General features: G+C 44.5%; 2 protein-coding genes across 2 annotated transcripts; one reads left to right on the forward strand and one right to left on the reverse strand.

The window, feature by feature from the left end:
• Positions 1 to 2,650: 2,650 nt before the first annotated feature.
• Positions 2,651 to 8,533, forward strand: EIF2B2 (eukaryotic translation initiation factor 2B subunit beta). Its single transcript, XM_054275212.1, has 8 exons — positions 2,651 to 2,813; positions 3,441 to 3,561; positions 4,090 to 4,238; positions 4,947 to 5,110; positions 5,384 to 5,479; positions 6,325 to 6,462; positions 7,105 to 7,171; positions 8,052 to 8,533. The coding sequence occupies exons 1-8, from the start codon at positions 2,651 to 2,653 to the stop codon at positions 8,207 to 8,209; spliced, it is 1,056 nt and encodes a 351-aa protein (XP_054131187.1). The 3' UTR covers positions 8,210 to 8,533.
• A 98-nt stretch (positions 8,534 to 8,631) lies between these two features.
• On the reverse strand, positions 8,632 to 18,147 carry LOC128936345 (DNA mismatch repair protein Mlh3-like). The gene is made up of 8 exons (XM_054275213.1): positions 18,051 to 18,147; positions 17,335 to 17,406; positions 16,256 to 16,364; positions 12,982 to 13,141; positions 12,298 to 12,321; positions 12,018 to 12,099; positions 10,123 to 10,274; positions 8,632 to 9,390 (listed from the first exon to the last, which is right to left on the reverse strand). The coding sequence occupies exons 1-8, from the start codon at positions 18,145 to 18,147 to the stop codon at positions 9,313 to 9,315; spliced, it is 774 nt and encodes a 257-aa protein (XP_054131188.1). The 3' UTR covers positions 8,632 to 9,312.
• Between the last annotated feature and the right edge of the window lie 1,385 nt (positions 18,148 to 19,532).

Consider the following 19,532-nt stretch of genomic DNA (forward strand, 5'->3'; position numbering starts at 1 on the left):
TCCTCCCTGGCATTTTATCCAGCCCACTTATCCACTGAGAGTTTCTAATCCAAACAGCCTCCCAGCACACGATGTTCCAGTGCTCCCAGGCTCTACCCAGCCTCTGTCCTGCCTTGTCCTCCCTCACATGAGCACTTGGGGGATGACATTCAGCCCCCAGGGATGCAGAATTCCCTGGCTGGAGGGAAGCAGTGTCTCCAGCAGTCAGCCCCGATGGTACAGAGCAGGATGCCATCCTGGCTAGGCTGGCAGCTCTCCAAGGAGGTGAGACAGTTTTCAGCTCCCCTGCAGGCCCATAAAACGTGCTGCCATGCTCGGCTGGCCAGCTCATTCCCTGCTCAGCTCTTTTGTGCACATGACCAGCACTGTCTGCACTATGCCAGCCTCCTCGCTTGCTCGTGCACCAGCTGGGGAGCTGCAGCCATCAGCTCTGCCTGGGGTACACCCGGGAAGGGAAGGGAAGGGAAGGGAAGGGAAGGGAAGGGAAGGGAAGGGAAAGGAAGGGAAGGAGGATGGGCTGTGCAGGAGACAGCTCCCTGTGGCTGTGGCAGCAGAGGGGGGTCCTGCTCCATTACACCCAGCAGCTGTGGAGCAGCAGGGAGTCTCCTTCCAGCTGTACAGGGCTGCACCTCCCCACCCCCCATCCCTTCTGCACCCTGCCACAGCCTCTGGGCAGTGGGATTTTAGCAGACTACACCAGGACACCAACATGCATCTTTCCTTCTCCACTTGCCCTACGGTCCCTGTGCTGTCTTTGCTGCCCATCCTCCTCAATGCCTCCTTTTCAGTCCTGCTGAGCAGTTCCTGTCTGACTCCTTGGGTCCTGCCAGAAGCAGCTGGCTGCTGACAGTTGGATATCTCGCAGCCACGGTCCCTGTGAGCAGCCTGGGGTTTGCCTGCAGCTCTCCAGAGAGCCCCAGGCTTTGGCTCAGCTCAGCTCTGCCAAGCTAACGGCTCCGAAATCCCCATTCAGAGGCTTTCATTCATGAAACACAGGGCAGCAGACCAAGCGCAGGACTCTGTCCCTCAAGGGACACCAGACTGCCAGCTGCCTAAACTGGCTGTGGCAGCAGTGCCCAGCAGAAAGTGCTACAGGGGAAAGAACAGAAACAGCACAAATGGGAAAAGCTCTGCAGCCTGGCAAAGCACTGGGAAAAAACTGTCCTGCAGTAGTTGCTGGGACCAAAGCAGGGAATGTAAACAGCCCAGCATCCACAAGGAGGTCATAACCTCAGAGCCCTGTTTCCCTTCCTCTTCTCCATCCTGCCTAATCTCCAAGAGCTGCTCTGTTTACTAGCAAGATAAGTAAACAAACAAAGGAAAGCTCCAACGCAGTGATTTTTATTTTTCTGGCCAATCTGCAGGTCCCAGTCTCTGGGTGCACATGTGGGAGCTGTTTCTGCACACCCAGGCAGCTGGCACACAGCCCTGCAGGACCAGCAGCAGGCAGCTGATGGGCACAGCGCATGCCAGTAGGTGGCTGTGCACAGGGGCAAAGGGGAATGGGGTTTCCCTGCACAAATGCAGAGCTGGGCAGACCTTGCTCCAGGGAGCCTCTGATTTACGCACTGTGGAAGAAAACACACACTAAATCTGGGAAGGAGGAGACAAGGCAGCGGGAACCAGGACAGGTCCAGCTGGGGCAGTGGGGCCCAGCACAGTGGAGCCAACAGCTGGGCAAACCCTGTCACCCTCTACTGACTCTCTCCAGGGGCAAAGGATGGCACAAGCTCATCATGGAGTGAAGCTCTGACTGCTACCCAGGGCTGCACTCCCCGAGCACATCCAGCCAAACTCAGATGTGTGGCCCTTTGCCAGGCATGGGAGGCATACAGCGAGCTCCCTGCCCCAGGCTGCTGGGCTCTCTGGCTGCCAGGCACGCAGGGGCATTGAGCAAGCAGGAGGAAAAGAGAGGCATGGAGGGACACTCAGTCCCCTGCAGGCTTTGGGTGACAACTCACCTGCATTAAGTGCTCAGAGCCAGCACACCAGCTGCTGGTGTTTTGCTGGGGACCCAGCAGCCCCTGGACAGGAGCTGGCTGTAGGGAGAGTCCTGAGCTAACCAGATGAACACAAAGGTGTCATGAACATCCAAGGCCCTACCGGCCTCGCCATGAAGCAATCACTGAAAGCTTCCAACATAAACCTGTTTGCTTTTATTTCCTAATCTCAAACAACAGGACACAGACCAGAGCGATAGAGTAAAGCAGTAGAGCAATGAGAATTATTCCATGGCTCCAGGAACTAGACACAAAGGAGCTACATTCCTGCCTTATCCAGGGCCGGTTCTGGCTCTGCCAGCAAGAACAATTGGGCTGCCAGGAACTGCGCCTTTCCCAGCCCGTTTGATTTGGCCCTTCAGAGGCCGGCACGGCGCGCTCCAAAGCAAACCAAAGCAAACCAAAGCAAACCAAAGCAAACCAAAGCAAACCAAAGCAAACCCTCCCCTGCGCGCTCCAAAGCAAAGCAAACCAAACCCGCCCGTGCGCGCTCCCGGCGCTCCCACAGCCCCGGGCACCGCCCGGCCGCGGCACCGCCCACCGCCGGACGCGCCTCTCATTGGCCGAGCCGCCGCGGGGGGGTGGGCACAGCTCCGCGGCCTCCGCCAATGGGGCGGCGGTGGGGCGGAGGAAGCGGAAGTGCCGCCGTCATGCCGGGCGCCGCGGAGCGCGGCTCGGAGCTCTCCGAGCAGATCGAGGCCTTCGCGGCGCGGCTGCGGCGCGGCGGGGAGCGGCCGCGCTCCGAGGACACGGCGCGGCAGACGCTCTCGCTGCTGCGGAAGATCGTGGGCCACGGGCGATGGAGCCGGGCCGGTGAGGGCCGGGCGGCGGCGGGCGGGCGGACGCAGGGCTTTCCCCGGGCGGTTGCGGCTCCCCCAGCGCCGGGAGGAGGCGGCGGCGGGGCCCGGCGGCGGGGCGAGCCGCGGGAGGGCAGCTGCGGCCCGGTCGCGGCTGTCGGGCCCGGAGGGATCCGCAGAGCCGGGGCGGGCCCGAGGCGGCGCCGCCGGCGCTGGGGCCTCGCTGTCAGCGCCCAGCGCGTTCGCAGTGGCCGCCCCGGCGCGGCGGAGCCCTTCCCGGCCTGCCGCGCTCACGGCCGCGGTACTGCGGAGCTGCCCTGCTCCAGCCGTGCTCTCCCCTCCGCGGCAGCAGTCCGGGCCTTTCCAGCAGCACGCCGTTTCCTCTTTCAAAGGAATGGCCAAATGCACTGCTGATGGCCTTCTCTTAGGTCTGTGTTGTGTCCAAGCGTTTCCGACTACAAAACCCACCAGTGGAACTGGCTGCTTCGTGAGGGCTCTCTGCTCGCCCCTTGCTGGTGTTTCTTGGTGCTGTGGTCCTTGTGCTGGAGCAGCTGCTGGCCCTGGGATATTGAGGGGGTGCGCTGGTTTGATGCTCACATGGGCTTGCTCTGGCAGCGCTAACCAAGGCCCTCCCCTCTTTTAGGGGAACTCATGGATCTGATCCGGACAGAGGGCCAGAGGATGACAGCAGCTCAGCCGTCGGAGACAACAGTGGGCAACATGGTGCGACGGGTATTGAAGGTCATTCGTGAGGAATATGGCCGGTAAAGCGCCCTCTTGCTCCCTGTATCTCTCAGAAAACCCAGAACTGCCCTTTTAAGCTGCTTCTGTAAAACCCCTAAAGTTTCCATCAGCCCCTTTTCCCGCCTCTCCTAGAGAGGGATTCAGGGAGTTTAACACCAAAGGAAACCTTGTTGTTTCCACTATGGATGGTGACATTTCCTCTTTAGAAACCCCTTGCTGTATGTGTGGTGAGTGCATAACAAGTCTGTGCCCTGGCCTTGGGTTGCTCTCTCTCTGTGCCTAGGGGGGTCCATCCCACTGGAGCAGTAGACTCGAGCCTGCTCCTTTGCAGGCTTTGCACATGTGTTTGCACATGTCTTAAGAAGGCACTTTCTGGCAGAGATTTGGATGTTTTTCTGCCAAGACAGCTATGGAGGCTCTTTGCTGTGGCATGGTGTGCCTCCTGTGGGTGGTTTTCCTTCCTGTCTGTTCACATCCAGGTGTGCCAGCTCAGCCTGGCTGTGGCTCTGTGCCTTTCCTGAGGCTGAAGAGGCCACTTCTCTCCACAGGCTTCACGGGCGCAGTGAGGAAAGTGACCAGCAAGAATCCCTGCACAAACTCCTGACTTCTGGAGGACTGAGCGAAGATTTCAGAACCCCTTATCCCTCCCTCAGATCTAATGTTATTGAAGCTATTAATGAGATGCTAATTGAGCTAGGTACGGATGGGTCTGAATTGCTCCTGAGTGAAAATTCTTATGGGGTGGGACTGATGGTTCCCCCTTCTCTGGGTGAAATAAAACAATAAGGATGTGGGAGGCTTAATCTGAAGGAACCAAGGGACTGAAGCCCTGCTGCTCCCATGAATTAGTTTTAAGTCCTCTTTGGCTTATGGGGAGATGGGTAGATTGTGGAAGGAGCAATATGGGGGGCTGTAGGCTGTGCTCTTGGTCTCCTGGGAAGTCTTGAGTCCTGTAAAGAAGACTGTAAAATCCCTGTGCACATATAATCTGACCCTTGTCACAAAGAACAGTTTTCTTTTTCTGTGATTCTTGTGACAAATCAGGCACCCGACCCATCTTCTGAGGCCCAAGTTGCCCCTCTATTGAACTACAGAAGTGTTGAAGTTTTGTGCGTCTCGTGGTTATCTGGAGCACTGCTGACATAATCCCCTCCCCTCACAATGGAGTTTTCAGTACAGCTGTTGTTATATATAATGATAGTACAGCTAGGGAGCATGGGGCATTCAAGGGCCAGCTTCTTGGTTCCGCTCCACTGGCAAAAAGAACTGAGAGAAACACTGCTGCTGCTCTACCAGTGCTAATAACATTGCTTTAGTGAAAAACCTCTTGTTGCAGGACAGCCCTAGCAGCACAAGTGTTGCTTTTGCTGGCTGCCTTTACACCCACGCGTTCCTTGTGTTGCAGAGGGCACGACTGATAACATTGCAATGCAGGCCCTGGAGCACATCCACTCCAATGAGGTGATCATGACCATTGGCTACTCGCGCACGGTCGAGGCCTTCCTCAAGGAAGCCGCTCGCAAGCGCAAGTTCCAGGTCATCGTGGCAGAGTGCGCGCCCTTCTGCCAGGTAAGGCCCACGCTGGCTGAACCCTTTTGTCCCACATGTTCTTGCTGAAGTCTTGTGTCTGGAATCAAGGTGAACATTATGGAAATTCCTCTGCAGTTGAGAGATTGGAGATAGCTTATTATCCTACCCTAGCATCCTTCAGTTGAAGGGCCGTGTTCAGGTTTCATCACTTGGTATTTTTGCAGTTCAGACAAGAATTGAGTGCTGATACCTTTACAGTTACACTGCAGGAGCTATGTCACAGGGAACCAATTGGATTCTCCCTCTTTTTAGGGTCATGAAATGGCTGTCCGACTGTCTAAAGAGGGTATTGAAACTACTGTCATGAGTGATGCAGCTATTTTTGCTGTCATGTCTCGAGTCAACAAGGTAAGGAGGGCTCCACTGGGGGAGGGATTTCATGGCAGATTGGGTGCTTAGGCCTCTCAAATCAGCTGCAGGTCCTAGTAGTGATGATGTGTCTCTTTAATGAAGACAGAATTGTAATAGTCCCTGTTCACTGCTGGAGTGGAGATTCAGAGTCAGATGATGACTGACTGAATGGTGACAGGTTTTTCTGGCTTAGTAGCTACACTTACAAGAGAGCCTCAAAGGATTAGCCTCAGTTTTCAAAGGAGATGGAACAAAAAGCAGCATTTCTAAAGGGAAGAAACACCCCTTTGCCTGAAACAGAAGATGACTGATGAAGGGAATCATTAAGGTTTGTCTTGTTAAACAGACATGTTCTGTACTTTTAGAGATGAAAACTTGGCACCCCAAAATGGGGAGAATAAAAAGTACTTGTAACATACTAAAATGCAGCCACATCAGTTCTTATCTATATATTTTGAGCTGTTTTATATTACTCCCTCAAGCATAACGCAAGGGAATTTTTGCAGTGAGTAGTCAAGTTACTTGTACAAAGCTTACTTTGTAGGTTTGTAGAAAAGGGACCACAGCCCAGTTTCTGCTTGGTGTTCCCTGCAGTAGAACATACATTTGTCTCCTGAAGTTCTCTGGGCTGGAGTCATGCTCTTGTTAGAGAGGAACGTCTCAGTGCAGAGCCAGTGCCAGATGAAACAGATCAGGCATTCAGCTGCCCTAGAACTCCAGCTGCTGGCTGGCTCTACCGACACAGTCCTCCTCCAGCTCATCTGTCAGGGTCTGAGCCAGGAAGTGTTCCTTCCCCAGTTTGCTGTGGAACATGCTATCTAATTCTGATTTGCCCTTTTAAGGTCATCATTGGTACAAAGACAATCCTGGCCAATGGTGCCCTGATTGCTGTGAGTGGGACTCACACTCTGGCACTGGCAGCTAAACACCACTCCACTCCACTCATCGTGTGTGCCCCCATGTTCAAGCTTTCACCACAGGTAAGTACAGCAGCTCTTCAGGATGGCACCTGCAGGGGCTTTTACTTGTAGGAGCTTAGGGTGGAGAGCACCATCTGTCAGTAAATGGGCCATCTCCCCCATCTAGCTTTGTTACTTCAGAGAGGAGATCCTTACCCAAATCTGGCACACCTCAGGATCTCTTTGAAGCACCTCTGCCACATGTGCAAAGCAGTACATTGGATATCAGGATGTAGACCGCTGCGTAGGCTGATGGGACTGGCATTGCCACACTTATTTTTCATCAACCATGACAGATTTCAGTTTATACCATTAGTGTTGAAAGGCAGAGAATGTAGAATGAGACTCATTTTTACACTCAGTACTTTTTCAATATTGTCAATGTGAAGTTGCAGACTGAGGAAGTCACTCCTCCAGTTCACTAGGCTTTGGTAAGGGCAGCCATGTCATAGAAGGCTCTAACAGCTTTGAGGAAAAACCTTTCACCTGTAAATGTTAGAGAGGTTGTAGACACAGGCACTATGTCATTATTGTAAACAGACTTAATATCACCTGGCAAGTCCTCTTCCTCTGCATTAATTCCTTCCAGTGCCAGGATCTGTTTTCACAAGGATAATCAGGTAGGACTTTTTTCCTCATCTTCCTGTCCTCTTTCCTATTTAGTTCCCTAATGAAGAAGATTCATTCCACAAGTTTGTGTCACCACAGGAAGTGCTGCCATTCACAGAAGGTACTGGTTATTCTTTATACATCTGGTCAAGCTGGTTCAGATTTTTTTTTTTTTTTTTGTAACTCATACAAAAAATTAAACATCAGAGCATGTTATAACCTTAGAGAGAAAATCCTTTTTTACTGTCTTTGACAGAGAAGAGTGCTGTGAACCATCCGGTTTTAAAACTGTATATTATGTAGAGAAAAAGGATTTCTTTTGAACACTGTCTTGGCAGATTTGCTTCTGCTCTGAAACTGTTCTATTATAGGATAGTGATAATGATGCCCGGTAGGTAGCAGTTTTCTGTGGGACAGGGCAGATGCCCAGCACCAAGGGCACCTTCCGTTCTTTCCTGTAACTTTTTGAAACTTTGTTACATGATACAGCCATTGAAACAAACAGTGTCTCTGCCATGGGCTTCCCACACAAGCACCATCTTCAGAAAGGCCTCGGTGCCCAAGCCCATTTTCAGTTAGCAAAGTCTCTTTCAAAGCCCCATTTCTATGTGACAAAGGGTTTTGAAATGAAGGTAGCAGGCTTGGCAGCAGATTTTACTTTTGGCCTTCTGAGCATTTCTTTAAATAATAACTTTGGCAGTATTGGGATTGTCTTACGTATTGGTAGGGTTTTTTGGCAATTAGTCAGTCTACATCAGATGGGATCTGGGTTTCTACCAGCAAAAGTGACCAGAAACAAAGTATTGCCATTCATTGAAGATTGCTGTATAGCTGTAATTTGATGACATCAGTGAAGCAGTCAGAAAGTATTCAGGATGTTCAAGTACTGACTTCAGGGTGGCGTGTGCATAGCCAGTTTGTTTAGGGACTTCAGAAGCTGTGCAAAAGACTAACTGCACTTTGAGTTGCTTTGACTGATATTGCTGCTGTTCACTTCACAGGAGAGATCCTGGCAAAAATCAATGTTCACTGCCCAGTGTTCGACTACGTCCCTCCGGAGCTCATTACTCTCTTCATTTCTAACATTGGGGGTAACGCACCTTCCTACATCTACCGCCTGATGAGCGAGCTCTACCATCCCGATGACTATGAACTCTAATACTGCGAAGCACATCACTGTTCAGACTCTTTTATCTTTCTCTTTAGAAAGATACAACAGCTAATTAAAGTGTATGTTGCAAAGGCAAGTTGCTGTGGGGAGCCAGTGGGAATTCACTCAGCAACGTCTTTTCTACCCAAAGCTAAAGAAGGCAGAGCTCTTGTACAGGTTTAAATCACATGCTGTGTGAGAAACCATGTGGAGCTGCTAACCCACTTTGATTTTGAAATAGCAAGGCATACGTGTAACTCTGGGGCAGCTAAGCTGTTACTTCAAAGTCTGCTGCAATAAAGGCTGTTTACAGTGATCTCACTGTTAAGCACATTTTCCATATGCAGTTGTTTTGTTTATTTAACTAGCAGGAGTTTTACCAGTGTAGTCAGTTGCCTGCACTCACTGCATGATGCCGTGGCCAGCTTTACAGTGTGCTTTCACATGTAAATGTGGTAGGAATAGGAACCCATCAACAGTTGTCTTCAAAATGGATATTTAGCTATTTAGTTATTTCTGTGGGGATAGGTGGGGATTTAGAATCTCTCACTCAAGAACACAAACTGCAAGGAGTTGGAGAAGGCAGCTGTGTGTGTCATTCATTGCCAGGTTAAGTGTTTCTTGAGTCTAAGCTGGCCTATATATACTACGAAGCTGGTCGATCCTCATTCCAACCACTGCCATGAGCCCAAGGAGTGAGTTGAATGTGAACTTTATTAAGAAATACCTTCCAATTTTCAAAGTACTACAAAATACACTAATTAAAATTCCCCTCTCTATTATGCAGAATTATGCTGTGCTTGCAGAAAAGAAGTGCTTTGCTTCAGTAGCTGCAAGTGGCTGCAACTCCTTACACCCGGCAGTGCAGCAGTGACATAGCGCCCAGACTTCCAGCGCTATTCCTTAAGGTTGAAGATGCTTCTCCCGGCTCCAAGGGTGGGCTCCTCCTGCCATGTTCTCCTGGCTGGTCTCTGCTCCTTCGGTCAGTAGTCAGAGGAGAGCTTTGGTGACTGCACTGGCTCAGAACTTGGCTTCACACAGGGTAGTCTATCCACAAGATCATGGATCATACCAATGCTTCTACTGGTTGCAGTTTACAGTTTTAACTTTTTTTAAATAGGTTCTTTTTTTTTTCCAAATAGCTGCCATGCTCTTGCCATCTTCCTAAGTCTAGTTAAATTAGGTTTAGGCTGGAGGGAGAAAAATTAAGCACAAGTCATAACTAAGTAAATAAGTTTCAGTGTTTCCATACTTTTTGCCCTAATACAGTCATTCCTAAGTTAATATCTAATTCAAAGTCCCACCTGACTTTCAACAGAATCCAATTTAATAACAATAAAGCACAGTAACAGCAAAAGGGAGGAGTAATGATTTTGTTTTAAATTTAAATGTAACCTGATTTAAATATAATTTAAATGTAACCTTGTCTAGTGGAAGGTGTTTGTGGACATGGCAACAAGATGATCTTTGAGGTCCCTTTCAACCCAAACCATTCTATGATTTTATAATAAATGTTGCTATTCCTGTGCTTTATCCCCATTTTATAGCATCTTAAACTTTGGGAAAGTAAGCATTAGTTTAATTAGCATCTTTGCCACTAGCAGAATTTCAGAATTTCCATGCTTTCCAAATTTTACACTTCAAAACTGCAAGCACTTTAAATGTATACTTAACCTTAAGGACACTCTTCAAGTCAGTGTCACTATTCAAAGAATGTATGATAAGATCCTTGCTTAAGTGTTTATAGGACAGATGGCTTTTGTCCTAAAGTTTCATTTTATTGGTAACAATATGTAACAAGTCAAGTAATATAAGGCCAGTGGTGGTGGTTTCAAACAGGATGATCTTATTCTAGCACACATACGTGATGCGCCTCTGATAACCCAGAGCACGGGTTACCAGAGGTGTGTCCCACACAGTACCTGTTTTTCCTGCTGTAGATGGTCTATGTCTGCAAGAGGCAGCATTGAAGGTCTTCCATGAGCACACTGGAAGGGTAGCTTACAAGATGACAAAGCTTCAATAAGCCTGCAGCTCTCCTCCAAAGTCAAATGCTCGTTAAACTTAATAGCTCCTGAAAAAGAGACACATTCTTGCCCCTGCTGCCAAAGAGGACTCCACTTCTTTCTACAGCTGTGGTTTTCAGTAAAAACTTTGGGGGCATCTCCCAGAGCTTAGCTGAGAGGCTGCAAAGGCAACCCAAAGGCTTCAGTGTGGCAGACTTGAGGCTTGGCTCAGTTAAAGAGGCTGCTGTATAAGGAGATCAGCTTTTCACGGCTTAAACTTTAACATAGTCCAAGTCTGATGGACGGTAAGATTATTACATGTTGGCATTTCAGGTAATGTTGCAAGAGGCAAATGGGCATTTTGTGTGTGTGTGATACAGCTGAAATTGGAAACAGTTCACAAATCAAGAAGTATTAAACCAAGACAACAGTTAACAGTTTCACAGGCTTGAGTGGCTGGTGTCACTTCTGAAACCAAGTGCTAGCCCTGCCACTGGGTCCATTCTCACAAGTGAGCACTTAAAGGCATCCAGAGGAAATTCAAGCACAACATTAGGGAGTTATTCCAGAGGTGTTTGCAAACTTCAGCCTTCACAGATGCAAAAGACCATCTGCAATATGTTTTCAGCCTTGAGACTTTTTTAGACACAAAAACCCAAAACCTATTGACTGCCAATTGAAAACTGAGACACTGTTGAGAAAACAGACACTTCTGGTTCACATTTGCCCTTTCAATGTGATCTCATTGATACTGTATATGGCACAGGAATTGCAACAAGATGCTGGAGCTACTGCAGTCAAGACCAAGAAGGCCTGCTCATTGCCAGGTGGCTGGAAAGCAACAGTTCCCTGAGAAGACGTAAATTTTAACCACACTCCTTCCAAAAGTACTTGAAATGTTGCAGGCACACTTAAACTACGACTTGGGATACTTAAAGGAAATTAAAAATTTGGAAAGAGCGGCTAAGTGTTCTTTCCGGCATGCTTTCAAACAGATTGTAGCACCTTCCCCCTTGGCCCATCATAGAGCTGTTATTTGAATGGTTTAGAGCACACACAGATAAATGCATCTCAGAACTGTATGTTTCACATGAAGGGAAGTATGTTAGGCCCATACATTAATAAATTGGGGGAGTATTGTTTGTCCATGTGTCGGATTTTGGGTGCTGTTTAGATGGTCTGGGAAAAGCCCAAAGATGGCCTTGGGCCCCCGGGTTCGAAAGGACGAGAGGAAGCTTCAGATTTGTTCTCGGTCTCGGTGTTTATTAAATGCTTATCTAAAAGATTTTCTCTTGGCCTGACAGAGTTCTGCTCAGCAGTCAGCCATGGGCACACACTGAGAGCCCCTGGGGCGGTCGTCTATCTTTATACTTGGAGTTACGTATACAATATTTATCATTTTTCTCCAATACCCTCTACCCTTATTAACCAGTGTTCCCCTAGTAAGGTCCAATCCTGGAGTGCCAACTCCACCACAGAAGATGGAGGCCTAGAGGAAGAAGAAGAAGGAAAAGGGCACGCCCCAATTCCTCCATCTTACCTCTCTAGACCCCCCTGTACAGGGATCTTAAACCCTGTATCTCACACTCCAATTAACTTGTCCCTTCACCATTCACCCCAGTTCTGAGAGACTGAGATCCCACATCCATGAGCATTACCTTCTCATGCCTAAGATACAGTCTTTAACCCTACAATAGCTTCAAACACATCCAAACACTGTCCCAGGGAGGATGATGTGTAGAGACAAAGGTTTGGGGGGAAAAAAAAGCCAAAAAGAAAGAAAGAATGAAAGAAAAGTAGAGTTTCCCTACCATGACAGGCCTGGGAAGCTAACACCTTCAGAAACGTCAGAGGCAGTGTCCCTCGCGCTCCTCCTCTCGTGGTCTGCAATAGCTAAAAGCAATAAGGGAACATCATGTTACTTTCCATTTAATATGAGAAAAAAGAACTGTAACACAAAGGAAAGTAAAAATGAAGAAAGCTAGGGGATTATTTAGCCCACTCTCTCATCTGAAGCTCAACAGGCTCCCTTTGATTCACGCAGTAAGCATTGGATGTTATAGTCAACTCTAGAAGTAGACAGCAACTCACCTCAACTTGTTCTTGAATAAGCTCCTAGAAAGAAAAAAGGTAATGTCATCAATTGCAATTTTTCCCTTCCATGCCCCTACCCTACTTTGTTCATATCTGTGAATAACTTACTGTGTGACTGCCAGAATAAGAAAAAGTGATACTGTTTGTAGTACATGTCCATGGTGTAGAAGACCTAGGTGAAAATCCTGACCTCCCACTGCATGTAATCACTTCAGAAATTTCTCACCGTAAAACTGCAGAACATCTGAAACAGTGATTTTTAGAAAGCCCCACTGATCCCACTTATATAGAGATTTCATGGAAGCAACTTTAATGTTGCTGATACATAAATATTGTTATTACTTATTCATTTTACTGTTCCTTCATTTAATAATTTTTCTGTTCCTGCAAGAAGCATTTACTGTCCATTCAAGCATCCAGGTGCAGTAATCAGTTAAAATATCTTTGCTATACACAGTTTTTCTTAGCTTCTCCACTAGTCCAAGTCTGAAACAGTCTTCTATCATTTCAGTTATAGTTCAGTGGTTTCAGTTTGGGGACTATTTAGCTATGAAAAAGGGATGGCATTCACATTTGCCAGGGGACTTCATTGTCTCCTTCATAACAGAGATCCTGTAATTTCCTGGGCCATGAATACAGAACAAGACCCACTATCATAACTTCACCATATACACAGCTGACCTCCACAATACTTTTAGTGATAGGTTGTCTTTTCCGCCGTAATTCATTGGCTTCTCTTTCTATAAAACACATTGGCACTTTCCTCACAAGAATCAAAGAGTTGTTTGTCTCAGGAAATGATAATTCAAGACCCAAGTCCTCCAAATTTTTGTAACGGCATCTGAGGAAAAAAAACCAAGAGAAATAAGACATCAACCACTGTGTCTATGACTCCACAGCACATGTAAATATTTCTGTATTTCTGTCCACATACATGGGTTCTCATATCACTTCCTGTAACAGTTTCCCATCTCGAAATCCATGCCTCATGAGATTCCAAGTAATTTTGCCTTTTCAGCTTACATTCAGACATGTTTTTTCACTCCAATAACCGTGCATTTTTCATGTTCCACAACTACAAGATCTAAGAGTTCCTGTGTTATGTGAAGAGAGGCTTTGTTTCTAAATCTATAAATCTGCCTTTTCTGAAGGTGCACGAGATGTCTGGTTCAACATAAAAACATTCCAAATATTGAAATTACACAGCATTAAGACTACTTTAAGTCTAATCTAAAAGAACTGTGATTTCAATTAACACATATGAGCAAATTCTTAAAATGGAAAAAGTATTTTAAGAAATTTATGATGGTTTAATGAACTTTATATCCTGTTAAGCAAAGAGAATACAGGAAAGAACAACCTCTAGTTAATTATGACATATGTCAGCCTGTGGATGGAAAAATACACACAAAAATGAGACTTCCAAGACAGATGAGAGCTTATCTACAAAATGAAAACAATTGTAACAATATATACTTTATTAATTCAGGGAGTATTCACTTAAAACAAAGGTGGTAAAGGTTAGTTCTAGAAAAGAAATTCCTTGAGCAAAAAATAGAAAGAAGCAAATCTAAACTTACCTAAATCAATAATGAGAATAGTGCAATTATTAGCCTCCATATGAACGTGGCTTGTGAAATTCTATTTAAAAAAAAGAAGACATGTATAGCCTTCAGCAGGCTATACAGAAAGAAAGACAAAAAGCCTATTGTGAATTAAATTACAAAATCCAAGCAGCTATTGAAGTCAACTGGGCTTTTCTATTTTTTTAAATTATTATTAAAAGAAAAAATAAAGAAGGAAGTTCAAGAGAGTCAACAGAACAATGCATTACTACAATGCCTAGTAGATAAATAACAGAACCAAAGCTGCAGGTGAACCAGAGGTCTGGCTGAACGATTAAATTGCAAGCACAGCTGAAGTGAAAGGTCTTTTAGACAGGTTATTTTATTTTATTACACCAAACTTTACCTCAGAATACAGTCACAATCTGAGAGTAACAATAACAATAGAATTTAGACTTTCACATAATACTTTTAATTCCTAACTTTTTAGTAATGATAGTCTCAGAGAGCAATTGCCAAGGGATGAACTGCTAATACATACTGAAAAATTATTAAGTCACACAATAAACGTACTAGTAAGCTAGCACCAGTAAGCTTCTTGCTGAAAATCACAACTGGCATCCCTCTGTGCTGAATATTCAACCAATGTCCTTAGAAGAAACACATGCCTTTTTGAGTTACTTCCTTACTCAGTTTTGTAAAATGTTTGTGATTTACCTGATGAAAATAGTAGCTCTCATGATTTATTAGCTCTTTCCAAAAGTCTTTCATGTCACCACTTAAAAGTAGATAAAAAAGGAAATGCAAAAGGTTGTCATGGATAGAGAAGGAACATCTATTATGATTTAGAGACTACGGAAGCAAGGTGTGCTGGCAACAGATGGTCAGTGTTCAACACGAGTCCTCATCTGTATCTTCATGATTGTTTATTAATGATGTGGAAAAGAAGAAGCATGGTCAAGCAAGCAAATTTGTAGAAAGCACAAAATTATTTCGGTCAGCTGAGACTAGATAGAGACAAAGTTGAACTCAACCAGAATTTAAAACAAGTAGAAAAATAGAAGAAAAATAGAATAGAAATCAGTAGGATGAATGAAAAATGGGCAGAAAACCAGAATTTACTCCACCTAAAGACCAATAAATACAAATTATCAGAAGTAATTTAATCTATTTCTACTTTTGGCTGGCTTCTACATAAACAACAGAAATTCAAAAAATAACCTCCCCTACTCTGTGTCTTTGCCTTGACCATCCACACAGAAGCAGCTCATGCAAGCAGCAGTAGACAAAAAAGGAGACAAAATATCAGGTATGGATATAATAAACAGAAAACACGAGCACAGCTGCAAAGCTACTGTACAAATCAATGGGATTCTCCCACTTGGAATATTGTATTCAGTTTTAGCCATCCATTCTCTAAAGTAGATCTATTAGAAATGAGAGACATTCATAGATCAGAGCAAAAATAAATCAAAGTTGAAGAAGAGGCATTACAAATATTGTGATGTTAGCAACAACATCATTGAGAGGTGGGAACAAAAAAAAAATCCAAATATTACTGAAATATGATCAACACTAAGCAAGTGTATCCCTGTAGTAGGCAACAATCTTAATAAGGACTGAATCAGCAGCTGTTGAGCTTGCCACAGGAATCACAAAAAACAAAAAAGAACAGTAATGAGGTAATACTGACAGAACTTCATCTAAAAATTCAGAACAATGCACTGAAAAAACCTCACAAATGGATGTGGCAGGCAACAGACAAGGAAGGGGGGAAAAGCAAGTTTGATGAGTGTCCAATAGGTCTGCAATTGTCCAACAAGAAATCTGTGTCTAAACTCTTGAAGAACATAAGTTAAATATCCTAATTGTAGCTAGGTCACCATTCTGAAACATTTGGGAAACAGTGTTCATTAGTTACTCTTGGCAGTCACCTAGGAAAAAGGAATGTGTTTTTGAAGGATTCACAATACAGATTTTCCATATCCCATCCTCCTCTTCTCAGAAAGTGCCTGTAAAGTCAGTACCTAGGTCGACAGTCTGGGCACTGCAGTCCTTTGAGCACTCCCAGGTCCTGAGCCCCAGACAGGAGGAACTGTTGGAAGCTGCTTTGGCAGTCTTCTGGCCCACACATGAAGGTTTACTTTCCCAGGGAAATCAGAGCACATTGCAAGGCACAAAAATGGCACACCCCAGGGTTTTGTCTTGAGATGTTGTAACAACGTGCCTAAGAAGCGTATCCATTTCCCTCAGTACAGAGAGAGCCAACTGGGCTCTGCTCAGGAAAGAATCAACAATTTTTCTCCTGAGTTTCATGGTCACAATATATAGATATCTTCCTGATCAACAGAGCCATCCCCCAAAATTGAGAGCTATTTGTCACTACTAACCGTAGAAATCTTCTTTGTTCTTCAGTAACTTCAATCTCCAAAGGGGGAGAGATGGAGGATGACAGTATTTTCTTCTTGCCACATGCTGCAGCTTCCTTCTCATAGGAATCTGTGAATGAAACATTTAGAAGTATCCCTCTTAAAATATTTACGGAGGCATTACCCTTAATGACCCTCTGGTTTGGCATGTAATCCTCTGCTTGGATTAAAAAATGACCACAGAATGCCTTCTCTTGAAACTTGTGGAGGACTGGGAATGTCACAAACCAGACATCCAGTCTCTGGGGAAGGGTTGGTTAATGCCACTTTGTTTTTTCCCACCAGTTCCAAAAAAGAGTCACTCTAAATAGCAAAACAACCTACTGATATATTTGGTTCAACTCAGAGAGAACAATTTTTCCACAGAAAGTCAGATATAAATGGAGTTAAAATACTATTCATTAAGCATTTCTCCCTTCAGTCTTTACCTTTTTTCAGTACCTGACCAAAAGGAGCACAGTTCCTGGAACACTCGGCAGGAACTGCACAGCGTTTGTTGATGCAAGAGAAGGTCAATGATTTTTAAGTGCTTGATGGATGGCTATTGTGCTTTTTAACACTGAAACCAATGGCTAATGAGCTTACACAGAAGACTATTATCCCTTTGCAAACAGTCAGACTGTGGAAATTTTAGGCTTTAAGCACAGTATTCAGCTAAAAAGGAACCAAATGAACTAGAGTCTTTATTCAGCATCCCATGTCTTATTCTTCACAGTATAACCACACAAACTTATTGATGTTGTTTTATTTCCTCTTCATTGTTTTTCCTATCAGTCTTCCTGCTCTTTCATTATGTCAGGACTATTTTAGTTCAATAGTTCTGTGGGTAGGGAGCATATCTTTTATATTTGGAAAGGCTGTAAGAATTTTCAGCTGCCAATATTATGATTGCTACAGACACTGAATGTCTGCACTCTTCTAGGGATCAGGATAAAGATGTTAAATGGATAGATATCCTATTGGTTCTGTACATGCCAGAGAGCTCATTTGTACTTTTCTGTGCACTGATTATCTGTTTCTTACACCACCTGAATCCTCACCTGCAATCAGCTGCTCCAAGCGGATCCGTTCATGAGCTGCATGTTGGTCCACCAAAATCAGGAGGTTTCCATCTAAAAATGTACCACAACAGATGAGAAATAGGCAACTTTGTACCAGGCAACTGCAGGGGTCAGAAAGAATAACCACTTCTCAGAAGCCACATTTAGAAGATAAGTATCAGCTTGTTTCACAGAAACAAAGTGAGGAGGAGACTGTGTTGGCAGAACATAAAGTTACCACAGAACAGAAATTCAGTGATCCAAAATGGTGGTTAAATTAGGTAACTAAATTGAGTCAGAAACTCTTGTTTATTGACATGTTCATCTAACTTCAGAATGAGAGCTGAGATCACCTATAAACTGTTCTGTTTGACACTATCTTTTAAAACATTACAAAACCTACTGATTATGAATGCCTTTTTTGTACAGCTTCAGAAAGCTTCAACAATGAATATGTCCAGACACTGTGAACAGAGACTGAAAGATATTAGCAATTTGAGTACATCTATTTTTATAACATTAATCTGAAGGCGGTAGGAACACTCAACAATGTCCAAAATAAAGATAAAGAAGATCCAAGAAATTTCAAGCAAAGACTAAGGTTTTCCTCTACTAACAATATCAGCCCAAGGCAAGAAGAGATTACAAATAGGACAGTGCTCCCTCTGCAGTCCACTTGACAGCCACCTCAACTTCATGCTATGAACCAGTCTTACCTGCCTTTTTTTCCATTCCATTCCTAGTGTTAATTAAACAAGCGATAAATTTATTGTCCACTTGCTGAAGAACCTGTAAGATACTCATAAAACTCATTATAGGGCAGTACAATTATTTTTAAAATGAAGGCAAACAAAAGAAACAACAATCAAAATGGATCAAGACCAACAAATAGCTAGTATGATGACTAGAGGACTGGAAGCCACATCTTTCCTAACCCAAAAGGCCCAGCAAAACTGGACTGAGAAGCTACATAGTTATTCTTTATCAATACATTGGGGAACTAAATATGGAAAATGCAGACATTATTTAAGCTAAAAGATAATATTGGCAGAAGGTCAAATGACCATTAAGTGGTCACAAACCAGTTTATCTAAATGGATCTAAGAGAAAGTTTCAAATTTTAAAAAATCTGGATAAACTTTTTCAAAGATAATAATAAGGGCATGAGTACTAACTGTTCTAAGGTGAATGAAATGGCCATGTAGAAACTTCCTTGAGTTGGGAATGAAAGCTGTGCACAGTGACTCTGAGTAATTGATCTGTTGCTATCACCAAAAGAGAATGCAAACAACTTTTTTTTAACTTGCTAATCACCCGCAGAAGAAAGGATGCAGTTTTTCCCTTCATTTTTGATGCAGAATTTGCCTCTGTGACTTGATTCCACTTTCCCCTCAAGCATCAGAAATCAACCAGAGCAACATGCAATACTGAGATGAGGTGCACAATGCTTTCAGTATCTTATTGTTAGACTTCAAATATACAGATATGGTGTTATGGAGGAATTTCTCCCAATGTTACATAGACAGCTCACCCTGAATTCTCTGTTTCACAACATGTGCATTGTTCACCTGGTAGGTAAAAATTAATGGATGACTCTATTTCTTTGCAGGGACACAAGACTAATGATTCTTTTTATTCTTTTCCTGTTGCATGATGCAACATTTTCTGCTTTTAATCTTTGTAGAGAGATTCTCAAAATTGCTGTAGGGTACTGGAGGTAGTATTTTGTTTTTTCAGAGATAGAAAGTAGTAACTTCCTCTAGTTTTGCCTTCTTGAAAACGTAGAAAGGAAAACACAATACAGGTAATCACAGAAACATTCAGTAAGTTTTAAAGAACAGTTCCTATTATGAGAAAACAGACAAATGGTACCTTCTATTCTCCATCTTTCCTCTCTTGTCTTTGTGAAACAGAACCTGTTCACTACAGTAACTTTATTTATTCCTATTATTCATGCACTCACAACATAAGTAAGGGAATCATTTGAATCCTTGTCCACCATGGACATGAACATTACCATGCCTCACAGAGTCAGAACCTGCAATCTCAAAGTCAGCAGCCTGACTGCATAAGAGAAGTGTCAGCTGGACCTGTAGGCCTTTTGTCACTGGGATGCAAGAGAGGGAGAGAATCCACTCCGGCATTCCTCCCCAAGCAAACCATCGCATATGTAAGCTGAAGACTTATATTTACATTAG

This window comes from Melozone crissalis, unplaced genomic scaffold (assembly GCF_028551555.1).
Source record: "Melozone crissalis strain CALT ecotype California unplaced genomic scaffold, PUWL_Pcris_2 ptg000018l_1, whole genome shotgun sequence".
In the NCBI taxonomy this organism is placed as follows: Eukaryota; Metazoa; Chordata; class Aves; order Passeriformes; family Passerellidae; genus Melozone; species Melozone crissalis.

Excerpts from the sequence above, each read along its gene's own strand:
- LOC128936345 (XM_054275213.1), bottom strand. The coding sequence starts at position 18,147 with ATGAGTTTTATGAGTATCTTACAGGTTCTTCAGCAAGTGGACAATAAA. Across the intron at positions 16,365-17,334 it reads CTTGGAGCAGCTGATTGCAG|ATTCCTATGAGAAGGAAGCT; the intron begins GTGAGGATTCAG and ends TTTCATTCACAG. Across the intron at positions 12,322-12,981 it reads TCACTAAAAGTATTGTGGAG|GAGCTTATTCAAGAACAAGT; the intron begins GTCAGCTGTGTA and ends TTTTCTTTCTAG.
- EIF2B2 (XM_054275212.1), top strand. The coding sequence starts at position 2,651 with ATGCCGGGCGCCGCGGAGCGCGGCTCGGAGCTCTCCGAGCAGATCGAG. Across the intron at positions 3,562-4,089 it reads ATTCGTGAGGAATATGGCCG|GCTTCACGGGCGCAGTGAGG; the intron begins GTAAAGCGCCCT and ends TTCTCTCCACAG. Across the intron at positions 6,463-7,104 it reads TGTTCAAGCTTTCACCACAG|TTCCCTAATGAAGAAGATTC; the intron begins GTAAGTACAGCA and ends TTTCCTATTTAG.